Source organism: Entelurus aequoreus, linkage group LG24, assembly GCF_033978785.1.
Source record: "Entelurus aequoreus isolate RoL-2023_Sb linkage group LG24, RoL_Eaeq_v1.1, whole genome shotgun sequence".
Taxonomy (NCBI): domain Eukaryota; kingdom Metazoa; phylum Chordata; class Actinopteri; order Syngnathiformes; family Syngnathidae; genus Entelurus; species Entelurus aequoreus.
In genome coordinates, this window is record NC_084754.1 from 38,713,035 (window position 1) to 38,727,215 (window position 14,181).

The 14,181-nt window shown below is 40.2% G+C and overlaps 1 protein-coding gene across 2 annotated transcripts in view; it reads right to left on the reverse strand.

Moving 5' to 3' along the window:
- LOC133641912 (periphilin-1-like) overlaps window positions 1-14,181 on the reverse strand; it is a 71,837-nt gene that overhangs the window by 42,253 nt on the left and 15,403 nt on the right. For both annotated transcript variants that reach the window (XM_062036028.1, XM_062036027.1), the window contains exon 5: window positions 6,215-6,276. In XM_062036028.1, the coding sequence (XP_061892012.1) occupies window positions 6,215-6,276 (62 nt within the window). The remainder of the gene's footprint in view (window positions 1-6,214; window positions 6,277-14,181) is intronic.

The window sequence follows — 14,181 nt, forward strand, 5'->3', positions numbered from 1 at the left end:
CAATCGGAAAATTCCCGTCATATCAATTCCTAGATATGGTCGAAACTATTTAAAGTGCACTACGCATAATAAACGCAACATTGTTAATATTGCCACTACGGATAATCTTAACAAAAACTCGTCAAAACAGCCCAATACCTATAATATGGGCTTTTTAAACATAAGATCATTGTCTCCCAAGGCGTTATTAGTTAATGAGGTCATTAGAGACAACAATCTTAACGTCATTGGTCTTAGCGAAACCTGGCTCAAACCAGACGAATTTTTTGCACTCAATGAGGCATCTCCTCCTAACTATACGAATGCGCATGTTGCCCGTCCTCTTAAAAGGGGAGGGGGTGTCGCACTAGTATACAATGAAAATTTCAACCTTACCCCTAACCTAAATAATAAATATAAATCGTTTGAGGTGCTTACTATGAGGTCTGTCACACCGCTACCTCTCGACCTGGCTGTTATCTACCGCCCCCCTGGGCCCTATTCGGACTTTATCAGTGAATTCTCAGAGTTCGTTGCTGATCTAGTGACGCACGCCGACAATATAATCATAATGGGGGACTTTAATATCCATATGAATACCCCATCGGACCCTCAGTGCGTGGCGCTCCAAACCATAATTGATAGCTGTGGTCTTACACAAATAATACATGAACCCATGCATCGCAACGGTAATACAATAGATCTAGTGCTTGTCAGGGGTGTCACCACCTCCAAAGTTATGATACTTCCATATACTAAAGTAATGTCCGATCATTACCTTATAAAATTTGAAGTTTTGACTCATTGTCAACACCTAATAATAATAATAACTGCTATAGCGGCCGCAACATTAATGCTGCCACAACGATGACTCTTGCTGACCTACTGCCTTCGGTAATGGCACCATTCCCAAATTATGTCGGCTGTATTGATAACCTCACTAACAACTTTGACGATGCCTTGCGCGAAATTATTGATAGTATAGCACCGCTAAAGCAAAAAAGGGCCCCTAAAAGGCGCACCCCATGGTTTACAGAAGAAATTAGAGCTCATAAATTATCATGTAGAAAACTGGAACGCAAATGGCGCGCGACTAAACTTGAGGTTTTCCATCAAGCATGGAGTGATAGTTTAATAACTTATAAACGCATGCTTACCTTAGCGAAAGCTAAATACTACTCAAATCTCATCCGCCTCAACAAAAACGATCCTAAATTTCTGTTTAGTACAGTAGCATCGCTAACCCAACAAGGGACTCCTCCCAGTAGCTCCACCCACTCGGCAGATGATTTTATGAATTTCTTTAATAAGAAAATTGAACTCATTAGAAAGGAGATTAAAGACAACGCATCCCAGCTACAACTGGGTTCTATTAACACAAATACGACTGTATATACGACGGACACTGCCCTCCAAAATAGTCTCTCTATTTTTGATGAAATAACATTAGAGGAATTATTACAGCGTGTAAGTGGGATAAAACAAACAACATGTTTACTTGACCCACTTCCTGGGAAACTTATCAAGGAACTGTTTGTATTATTAGGTCCATCAGTGTTAAATATTATAAACGTATCACTTTCCTCTGGCACTGTTCTCCTAGCATTCAAAAAAGCGGTTATTCATCCTCTGCTCAAAAGACCTAACCTCGATCCTGACCTCATGGTAAACTACCGACCGGTCTCCCACCTTCCGTTTATTTCCAAAATTCTCGAAAAAATTGTTGCACAGCAGCTAAATGAACACTTAGTGACTAACAATCTCTGTGAACCTTTTCAATCCGGTTTCAGGGCAAATCACTCTACGGAGACAGCCCTCGCAAAAATGACTAATGATCTATTGCTAACGATGGATTCTGATGCGTCATCTATGTTGCTGCTTCTTGATCTTAGCGCCGCTTTCGATACCGTCGATCATAATATTTTATTAGAGCGTATCAAAACACGTATTGGTATGTCAGACTTAGCCTTGTCTTGGTTTAACTCTTATCTTACTGACAGGATGCAGTGCGTCTCCCATAACAATGTGACCTCGGACTATGTCAAGGTAACGTGCGGAGTTCCCCAGGGTTCGGTTCTTGGCCCTGCACTCTTTAGTATTTACATGCTGCCGCTGGGTGACATCATACGCAAGTACGGTGTTAGCTTTCACTGTTATGCTGATGACACTCAACTCTACATGCCCCTAAAGCTGACCAACACGCCGGATTGTAGTCAGCTGGAGGCGTGTCTTAATGAAATTAAACAATGGATGTCCGCTAACTTTTTGCAACTCAACGCTAAGAAAACGGAAATGCTGGTTATCGGTCCTGCTAGACACCAACATCTATTTAATAATACCACCTTAACATTTGACAACCAAACAATTACACAAGGCGACTCGGTAAAGAATCTGGGTATTATCTTCGACCCAACTCTCTCGTTTGAGTCACACATTAAGAGTGTTACTAAAACGGCCTTCTTTCATCTCCGTAATATCGCTAAAATTCGTTCCATCTTGTCCACTAGCGACGCTGAGATCATTATTCATGCGTTCGTTACGTCTCGTCTCGATTACTGTAACGTATTATTTTCGGGTCTCCCTATGTCTAGCATTAAAAGATTACAGTTGGTACAAAATGCGGCTGCAAGGCTTTTGACAAAAACAAGAAAGTTCCTCTCCAAGGTTTCTCATAGTCATTCACCGACGTCCCACTGGGGTGAGTTTTTCCATGCCCGTATGTGGGCTCTGTACCGAGGATGTCGTTGTGGCTTGTACAGCCCTTTGAGACACTTGTGATCTAGGGCTATATAAATAAACATTGATTGATTGATTGAGTCAACAAATAGCTGGAATAAACTTCCTGAAGATGTCAGACTTTCCCCAACTCTGACTACTTTTAAAACTAGACTGAAAACTTTTATGCTCACCTTAGCTTTTAGCTAAATCTTTTAATCTTTTAACTTTTAATGTCTGCACTGTTTTTATTTTTATTGTCTGCATTTTAATTTTTCTTTTATTTTCTTTCATTTCACTTTGTTGTCTGTGAAGCACTTTGAGTCTGCCTTGTGTATGAAAAGCGCTATACAAATAACGTTGCCTTGCCTTGCCTTTTATTTCGTCAAAGTATAATTTTGCAGCCGAACATAACGCACTCTGCTGCTACAATCATGCAATGTTTAGGGACCTGCAGTAGGGTTGCAGTTCGGCCACAACTGTTCCCTTCATGCAACAAATCATAGGTTAGAGAAACTGGCAGAGCCTTTAACATCAGGGAGAAAGAGCATAGAAAAGAATGTGAAAAGGAAAAAAGTATGCACACAAACCACCAGACGACACGCAGAACAAGAACAACTGAAGTCTGACCACTGCAAGAGGTAGAACCACCTCATGGATTGGGACAACGCACTTGTCATTGGCACTGAGAGCAACAAATACCATCGTTGGATAAGAGAAGCCATCGAGATCCGGAAGCGCGCCGCCCAGACTGTGAACTGGGACGAGGGGGCGTACCAACTTTCCCACACCTGGGACAAAGTCCTGAAGAGGTCGGACTGCAGATGGCGCTGTCAGCCTGCTACTACATGCAGGAAGACAGCACCAAAAGCTGTTTAAATCAGCTGACCAGACACGTCACAGCAACATCACGTGACAACCTCTCAGGAAGGCAACAGTTGTGGCCGAAACCGTCAGGTACGGAAATAAACACAGGTCTGGCTATAAGAATAAGAAAATCGCATAATTTTTTGAAGACCTAATGAACCTCTTTGGATTAACTAGGTTATTGGTATTTGGTCTAGAGAAGGAGGAAGTTATCGTTATTGGCTTGAAAATATCAATCAATCAATCAAAGTTTACTTATATAGCCCTTAATCACAAATGACTCAAAAGGGCTGCACAAGCCACAGCGACAGCCTTGGCACTTAGGCAAGAAAAAATTCTACCCAATGGGAACAACGAGAAACCTTGGAAGGGACTGCAGATGTGGGGATCCCCCCTGGGTGACCGGTGCAATGGATGCAGAGTGGATACAGTTAATAATGTGAGAGTCCAGTCAAAACACCCACAGAGACTGAAAAAGTGTGTTAAATTTTGTGATTGGCACCATCTTTTGGACAAGTTTGCTCACTGCAGGTGCTGCGAGTTGAACGTCAACATAATTTATTTCTGTTTAGTGCCTTGAACTGGAACTACAAGTGCAGTTCCATCTACTAGTTGTCCTTAGCGTTTCTACTTGTATGGTTTCGTCATTCGTCACTCCAAGTAACGTTTGTAAGTTTTACAATACAACTAACACGATTCATACTTACTAAACCGTTCCATGTATTTTTCACTCCTAATAAGTATCTCTTGCATTTAATTTTTTAAGAGTCATGCATTACTTTGTTTCTCAAATATTTTTTGTTAGAAAGAAAAAAATATTTCACACACGCACACACACACACACCCTTAATCATGACTATAAATAGTATAATTTGTCTAAAAAATGTTTACAGTTATATTAACATTAAAGGAAACAACACACCGGTCTTTCCTCGTCTTCCACCATGGTTACAGTGAAGCCACTCGCTTCTTCAAATTCTGGTACCACCCCTGGCATCGGACAGCGCCCACCCCACTAGTTAGAAGGACTGCATTACTCACTGAACTGGCAACAAATGCTACAGTCGAGGTATAGTATACAGTGAGCATGTCATACCTAAGGTTGCCAATGGAAACACTTCAGCAGTGAGTTCCTCCCCTCGCCTGTTTTACATTCCCTTATGGCAACTGATTTGGAATAATAAAGGATCAGCCCTGATGCAGAATCATTGTCACGGTTTCTTATACCTTTGATGGCGGCTTCTTGAAAAAGGCCTACCGGTACTCTGATGTGAAACCATCACCAGACTCTCAAATGGTAACACTGCCTCGCTTCAAAATTGTCGAAACAAATGTAGGATTGTTTAGTGCGCATTTGCTTTTTTTGTTGTTGGTTTTTTTCCAAGATGGCACCGCTGTAGTGGCTGCTGGTGGCAAGAGCTCTGTGCTCTTGTGTCATCCTTTTGTGTTCCTGATGTTTGCCTCCTTTTTTCATGTGGGTTTTTTTTTGCCTTTTGGTTCGTGTGACAAGGGGTGGCACTTTCGGGACTTCTGCAGTGTTTTTTTGTGAACTTCTGGATCTGCCTCCCGGGAGCCTTTTGGCCATGGAGACCAGCTGCTGGGTCTATGCCACACCAGAGTCCGTTTGGAGACACTGGAGGAGATGCGGATGAAGAGACAGGGCTGCGGAGCTAGCGCTGAGCGCCGCGACAGACAAGCTTCACAGTGTCTTGGCTGAATGAGCAGTTATCAGACACCTTTGTCTCCTTGGACGCATCCTCGCTCATCCACGCGGACTGGACACTGGCCGAGAGTTGGTGGGCGGCAGAGGGTGGAGTCGGCTCCTTTGGTTGCTTTGTTGGGTCTGCTCCTGTCTCTGGCCATGCTCCCACCACCCCGGCAGACGTTGGCGTGGAACACCGCAGAGGCCACCACAGTGTACAGGTTTTTGTTTTTTTGTTGTTGTTGTTTTACTTTTGTGGCTGTGTGTAGAAGTGGCTGGTTGCATCAGCTAAGCTCTTTTAATGTATTTTGTGTTTTTTGATGTTTCCCTCTTACACACATGATTATGTGTGCTATGGCTATGAGGTTTTCTTTTCCCCTTGGCCTCAGTCTGGACCCCCTCTCCAGGAGCCCAGGCTCAGACTGAATATTTTTTTTCTCACCCCCTCCCCAGCGTTTACCCGTTTCGCACCTTTTTTGTAAGGGGCCCCGGAAGTTGGGAGACTCGTCAGCGATCCTGTTCTGTCTCCCTGTAATGTTTGCCTGCTCTTGAATGGGATTGTGCTGAAAATCTTAATTTCCCCTCTGGGATTATTAAAGTATTTCTGATTCTGATTGTCGCTCTTTTATCGCCTGCTTTTTGTGCATATTTAGCAGTGTGATTCACCTGTTTTCCTGCTCCAACCCTGCCTCAATCGCTCCTCAGCCTTCTCTGCACTGGACACTGAGGATTTCCTGCACCCCCACACGAAATCCGAATTAAAATAAATGACTTTCTTTTGCGCGTACAAAAAATGCATTTTGCAGTTCCATCCACAATGCCAGTATGAACCCCTGACAGCGTCACACAGGGGACTTGTGTACCATGCGTTGATGAAACTCTGTCCTTGCGGAGGTAAAAAAATACGACAGCGGCCCAAATACTGTAAATGAAGCAAAGAATAGAACTCACCTTGAGCGCAACTGATGCCTCAAATCATCTCTGCCATAACGTGGACGCTGATAGGGTGGCTCCTGATGAGAAGGGAGGGAGGGAAATTAAAATCACAAAAATAAAAATATAAATTGTGATGCACCGCATTTTCTCCAAAAATTCCCCAATGTGGCGTTTTTGGCTTTTGGCCGGAGACTTTTATCACTGAAACATTGCCGAAACCGGATGCTGTGAGAACTCAAGGATTCAATCAACAACGCAAGAGAGATACACGGATGAAATGACGTGAACCAGCTTGAAAAATGTCTAAACTATTTAGTTATTTCGTTTTTTCTATATTTTATTTCTAATATTATTCTGTGAAGGAGCCCATAATGGTTTTTAATTTAAATTTAAAGGGGAACAGCATGATAAAATAAAATAAAACGTCTAATGGGAGTCACTGTTGTAGCCTTCAAAATCTCTAAAACAACTTCAAAACCCTCCATCAATGTTTTATATACACACTGAAAGTATATATATAATGTAGTAACAGACAACTTCATAACAATATGTAATATGTTTTATATAGACACTGCAAGTATATATATATATATATATATATATATATATATATATATATATATATATATATATATATATATATATATATATATATATATATATATATATATATAATGTAGTAACAGACACCTTCATAATAATATGTACAATATACACACTGCAAGTATATATATAATGTAGTAACAGACACCTTCATAAAAATATGTAATATGTTTTATACACACATTGCAAGTATATCATTCCAGTACCTAAAAAATCCACAATCTCCACCCTCAATGATTATCGCTCCGTTGCACTCACCCCCATTACAATGAAGTGCTTTGAGAGGCTGGTAAAGGAATACATTGTCTCCAGACTTTCCCCCACATTTGACCCATGCCAGTTTGCTTATCGTCCTAACCGCTCCACAGAGGACGCCACTCTTCACTGCACCTGAGCTTAGAACATCTGGAAGGAAAGGACACACACGTGCGGCTGTTGTTTCTGGACTTCAGCTCGGCGTTCAACACCATCATCCCGTAGCACTTGGTGAGCAAACTGGTCCCCCTTGGATTCAGTACCCCCCTATGCAACTGGCTGCTTGACTTCCTCACAGACAGACCCCAGTCTGTGAGAGTGGGCGACAACACCTCCAGTGCCATCTCCCTGAGCACCGGCTCTCCCCAGGGTTGCGTCCTGAGTCCGCTGCGGTTCACATTGATGACCCACGACTGCTGCGCCAGTTCCACTACTAAGCACATTGTGAAATATGCGGACGACACAACAGTAGTGGGCCTCATCCGTGACAACAACGACATGGACTACAGGGAGAAGGTGAAAGATCTGGTTGACTGGTGCAGAACCAACAACCTGGTCCTGAACGTCGACAAGACCGAGGAGATCATCGTCGACTTCAGGAGGCAACAGTCCAGCCACACTCCACTCTTCATCAACGGAACAGCAGTGGAGATCGTAAGCAGCACCAAGTTCTTGGGGGTGCAGATAACTGACAATATGACCTGGTCCCTACACATTGTAAAAAGAGCTCAGCAGCGCATGCATTTTTGGCGTCGGATGAAAAGCGCACAGCTCCCTCCCCCCATTCTCACCACATTCTACAGAGGCACTGTAGAGAGCCCACTGACCAACTGCATCTCTGTCTGGACTGGAGCCTGCAGTGCCTCAGACTGGAATTCTCTGCAGAGTGGTGAGGACGGCGGAAAAGATCATCAGGACTCCTCTTTCTCCTATCCGGGAAATCGCAAAAAGCTGATGCCTGACCAAAGCTCAGAAAATCTGAAGAGACTTCTCCCACCTCCATCAAGGACGGTTTTCACTGCTGGACTCTAGAAAGATGTTCCGCAGCCTCCGAAGTAACAGCTTCCCTCAGGCCATAAGACTCTTAAAGGTATCATAATAATCCCCTCAATTCCCCCCAAAAACGGATTAACTCGCTGGAATAAAAAGACAATATATCATACATCCATAAACGTGGATGCATATGCAAAAGTGCAATATATTTATCTGTACAGTAATCTATTTATATATATATGCACCATATTGCTCTTTTATCCTACACTACAACGAGCTAATGCAACAACATTTCGTTCTTATCTGTACTATAAAGTTCAAATTTGAATGACAATAAAAGGAAGTCTATGTCTAAATATATAATGTAGTAACAGACACCATAACAATATGTGATATGCTTTATATACACACTGCGCGCATATATATATATATATATATATATATATATATATATATATATATATATATATATATATATATATATATATATATATATATATAAATAATGTAGCAACAGACACCATAACAATATGTAGTATGTACAATATACACACTGCAAGTAAATATATAATGTAGTAACAGACACCTTCATAACAATATGTAGTATGTACAATATACACACTGCAAGTATATATATAATGTAGTAACAGACACCTTCATAACAATATGTAATATGTACAATACACACACTGCAAGTATGTTTATCATGTACTAACAGGCACCTTCATAACATTATGTAATATGTACAATAGACACACTGGCCGACAGCACTGTCTTGTTTGTCTGCTTGTCAAAGTGGTCTGAATTTCTATCTGTTTTAATCTATTTTTTAGCCAATTTAAGTAAATTGTACTAGTTTTAAGTGTAACAATTGATGAATGAAGGCTTACTTCCAAAAAGTGGCATTTCTGACTGCTTTTGTTGGATTTGGAAATCTGGAGGCATTTGACCTGCTGCAACCAGGAGATGTTTTGCTAGCTGAAATTTTGGCCTTCCACCTGCCAAAGCCCGGATCTATCCTGGCCCCAGCTTGGCCTTCCATTGCCTACAGACTGGGTCTGCGAACTTCATCTTGGCCTTCCACTGCCTACAGACAGGATCTGCTAGCTGCAGACCGGATCTGCTAGCTTCATCCTGGCCTTCCATCTGCCACAGCCTGGATCTGCTAGCTTCATCTTGGCCTTCCATCTGCCACAGCCTGGATCTATCCTAGTCTCAGCTTGGCCTTCCACTACCTACAGTCTGGGTCTGCTAGCTGCATCTTGGCCCTCCATCTGCCACAGCCTGGCTCTAACCTAGGCCCAGCTTGGCCTCTCACTGCCTACAGACTGGGTCTGCTAGCTTCATCTTGGCCTTCCATCTGCCACAGCCTGGCTCTAACCTAGCCCCAGCTTGGCCTCTCACTGCCTACAGACTGGGTCTGCTAGCTCATCTTGGCCTTCCATCTGCCACAGCTTGGATCTATCTTAGCCTCAGACTGACTAAGGCTGGGCCTCTGCTAGCCTTAGCTTGGCCTTCCAACTGCTGTAGCCTGGACATCTGAACTTTTAATATTGGACCTGGGTAGGTAGTAAAACAATTTAACAATGACTTTGACAAAAGCTCTGTATTTAATATTAATGCTTTTTCCTGGACTTGTTTTCTGCAATTGTAGTGGGGTACCTGACCAGGTGCTCCACCAGCCTTTAACTCTACCGAATGCAATAACAATCACCTGGTCCTACGAAACTACAGCATTTACACAACGCTTATTGATATCTACATGTGGGTCAGTGCTAAATAATTCTAACCAGCTTCATTTATGGTGTATTTCTGTGTTAAATAGATGTTTTTCTCCTTCTGAAATTACTCATTTTGACATTGTGAAGCCAAGTAATGTTGTCATCGGGTTACCTTGCCATATGAAACGAAACATTTTTATATTGCTCTTACTTCTTCTATCAGGCAATGTGCAACCAAATCCAGGCCCAGCTTTGTACAACATCAGTACTCCTGATGAATTTAGAGCTAGGCCAGGTCTTGGTTTAATTCATTCAAATATTAGAAGTCTACTGCCAAAATTAGACTTGGTCAAAATCTGGATTCAAACAACCAATGCAGAAATATTTATCTTATCAGAAACCTGGCAAAGCAAAGCAGTCTCTGACAAGGACATTGCTATAAATGGATATAATGTCTTCCGATGCGATCGTCCTCGAAAAGGTGGAGGAGTGGCTATGTATAAAAAAAACAAATTTAATGTTACCTTATTATCATCACTGTCAATCACTAAACAATTTGAACTCCTTGCCCTGCAGCTTGAATTCTCACATGGCCAACCTCTCGCAATTGTAGGCTGTTATAGACCTCCCTCTGCCTCCACTGAAGCTCTTGCCTCGCTTGAATCCTTTATGAGTGGGTTAAAAGCTAGTGAACTTCTCTTGGTTGGTGATTTAAATTTTGACTGGTTGACTTCCTCTTCTGATAACCTTAAAGTTGTATGCAACTCACTAAACTTAACTCAATTAATCACTTCCCCAACTCGACCCAATACTAAAAACTCCTCAAAATCATCTTTACTTGATCTAATTCTAACCAACGCTCCCCATAAGTACACTGGCACTGGGGTGTTTGCCAATGACTTGAGTGACCATTGTACAATTGCAGCTGTAAGAAACTGCAAGCTACCAAAATCAAAACCCACAATTACATGCAAAAGAAATATTAAAAACTTTTGCCTCCCAGCTTTTATATACGATTTAGCTGCCTTTCAGTGAAACAGAATTGCTTTAATTGATGATATTGAGATAGCGTTGAAAAACTTTTATAATGAATTTCAACGTATAGTCAATAAACATGCTCCCTTTCGAAAACTTAGAGTTAAAGGTCGAAATAATCCCTGGTTTTCCTCTGCAATTGGAAACCTTCTCAAAGAGAGAGACGTTGCTTGGGCCAGGGCTCGAAAAACAAAGACAGAGGCTGACTGGCTTAGCTTTCGCCAGCTTAGAAATAAATGTACTTTGCTTGTTAAGAGGGCCAAGTCTGATTTTTACCTGCATGAATGCAAAAAACATATAAATTATCCCAAAAAGTATTGGCAAACCATAAAAGCTTCTTTAAATCATGTGACAACAAATGACTTTTCAAGTCCTTTAATTACTCAATCTGGTACTTTGTCTGATAAGACAACTATATCAAATTGTTTTAATCAGTATTTTGTTTCTGCCGGATCCTTGTTTGAGTCGTTGAATCCTCAATTGTCAAATGTTGGTTTAACTAATGTTAATATACCAAATACACCACAGGCTGTAAATAGACGCAGCACCTGCACTTTTGAGTTCACACCTGTATCAATATCCGAGATAAACAGTGCACTAAAGAGCCTGGACACAACTAAAGCAGCAGGACCTGACCAAATTGAACCCTTTTTCTTAAAATTGGCTGCTGATTTTGTTGCTGAGCCTCTCTCGCATATTTTTAACCTAAGTCTAACAAGTAAAAGCATTCCAAAAATCTGGAAATCGGCCTTTGTTCTTCCCCTGCTAAAAGGGGGTGAACCCACAAATATAAATAATTACAGACCAATTTCTAAATTATGCATTTTAGAAAAATTGTTTGAGAAGATCATCAGTAACCAGCTAGAAGATTTTTTTAGAATCAAACAATATTTTATCTCCATTTCAATCTGGTTTTAGAAAACAGCATAGCACTATTACAGCTGCTCTTAAGGTCCTCAATGATTTAATCGAGGCTGTAGACGGCAAGAAATATTGTGTCGCCCTATTTATTGATTTGTCAAAAGCATTTGACACAGTAGACCACAGTCTGTTAATTCAAGCCCTTCATCACGTTGGATTATCTAAAAATGCAGCTGCTTGGTTCACAGACTATCTCTCCAGCAGAACACAACGTGTACAGGTGGCTGGGACCACCTCTTCATTACTGGACATTACCAAAGGCGTTCCACAAGGCTCAGTGCTGGGGCCCATTTTATTTTCTATCTACATAAATAATCTTTGTAATAATTTGTCAAATGCAATGTACCATTTTTATGCAGACGACACCATTATTTATTGCTGTTCAACCTCCATCACTCAGGCTTTTGAGTTTTTACAAGCTGCTTTTGATGTCATCCAGGCTCGCTTATTTGATCTTAAATTGGTTTTAAATACAGATAAAAGCAAGGTAATGGTTTTCTCTCATTCAAGGGTGCTACTGGAAAATATTCCAAATATTGTAACATCAAATGGAAACCCTATAGAGCAGGTCTTAAATTACAAGTACTTGGGTTTTACTCTTGATCAGGAGCTTTCATTTAAAGCCCATATTAACAACTTGGTCTCTAAGCTTACGGTAAAGCTTGGTTTCTTTTTTAGAAATAAAAACTGCTTCTCTCTTAAAGTCAGAAAGAAATTGGTGACAGCAACTATCTTGCCTGTAATTGATTATGGAGACGTGCTTTATTTTAGTGCTTCATCTAAATGCCTCCAGTCCTTGGACACTGTTTTTCATTCAGCACTAAGATTTGTTACTGGCTGTCGTAGTCTCACCCACCATTGTCAACTGTATATGAAGTCAGACTTATCTTCATTGAGTGCACGCAGATACACACATTGGCTGACTATCATTTATAAGGCTCTTTTAGGTTTAATACCTCCATACTTGTGTACTCTGTTACAAAGAAAAAGCAGCTCTTATGCATTACGTTCTAACAATTTGTATGTTTTAACTGTTCCTCATGTACGGACTGAATTTGGCAAAAGAGCTTTTGGCATTGCTGCCCCTATGGCATGGAATGCATTGCAGACGAAACTGAAACTTACAGAACTACTTCCATTTGGAGCCTTCCGTTCTGTCCTGAGGGACAAACAGCGAGAGACGTTTGCACAGTGCCTGTGTTTTTAAAGATGTAAATCTCTGTTGTTTTACAGTTCTCTTATGTATTTTAAAATGTATGTCTTAATGTATTATTTTTGAAACTGCTCTGACATGTGCTGTTGACCTCTTGGCCAGGTCACCCTTGTGAAAGAGATCTTGATCTCAATGGGTTTTCTTATCTGGTTAAATAAAGGTTCTATTCACTGCAAGTATATATATAATGTAACAAGACACCTTCATAACAATATGTAATATGTACAATATACACACTGCAAGTATATATATATATATAATGTAGTAACAGACACCTTCATAACAATATGTAATATGTTTTATATACACACTGCAAGTATATATATAGTGTAGTAACAGGCACATTCATAACAATATGTAATATGTACAATATACACACTGCAAGTATATATATAATGTAGTAACTGACACCTTCATAACAATATGTAATACGTTGTATATACACACTGCAAGTATATATATAATGTAGTAAGACACCTTCATGAGAATATGTAATATGTACAATATACACACCGTAAGCATATATATACAGTATATATATATATATATATATATACAGTATATATATATATATATATATATACAGTATATATATATATATATATATATACAGTATATATATATATATATATATATACAGTATATATATATATATATATATATATATATATATATATATATATATATATATATATATATATATATATATATATATATATATATATATATATATATATATATATATATATATAATGTAATAACAGACACCTTCATAACAATATGTAATATGTTCAATATTTACCGAATTTTGGTCATTTTATGCATTACCAGAACTATATCTTCAACGCATTGATTTCCATTTCCATAGCAGCGCACTTCTGACTTCCGGCAACAAATGTGTGTTCCTACTTTCGGAAACAAACACTTCTGTGTTGTAATCATGAAAGACTTGGTGACGGACAACGAAGACGACTATTTTGGATAAATGAGGATTCACAACCTTATCTTTTTGAAGCTGAATATACAAAGGATGAACTGCTGCTTATAGAGGCGAACACGAAGAGAAATGCTGGAGCAGACGGAAGCCGAGAGAGTGAGGTTGGCCTGACTCGAAGATGCAAGTGTGGAACTTAAGGCCAATTTATGCGGACATATGTGGCGTGCTTACCCAAAAAAATGTCCCTTGCCAGCTGGACCAAACAGACAACGGTCCATCGAGTGAGTCACTTTAATATTGATCG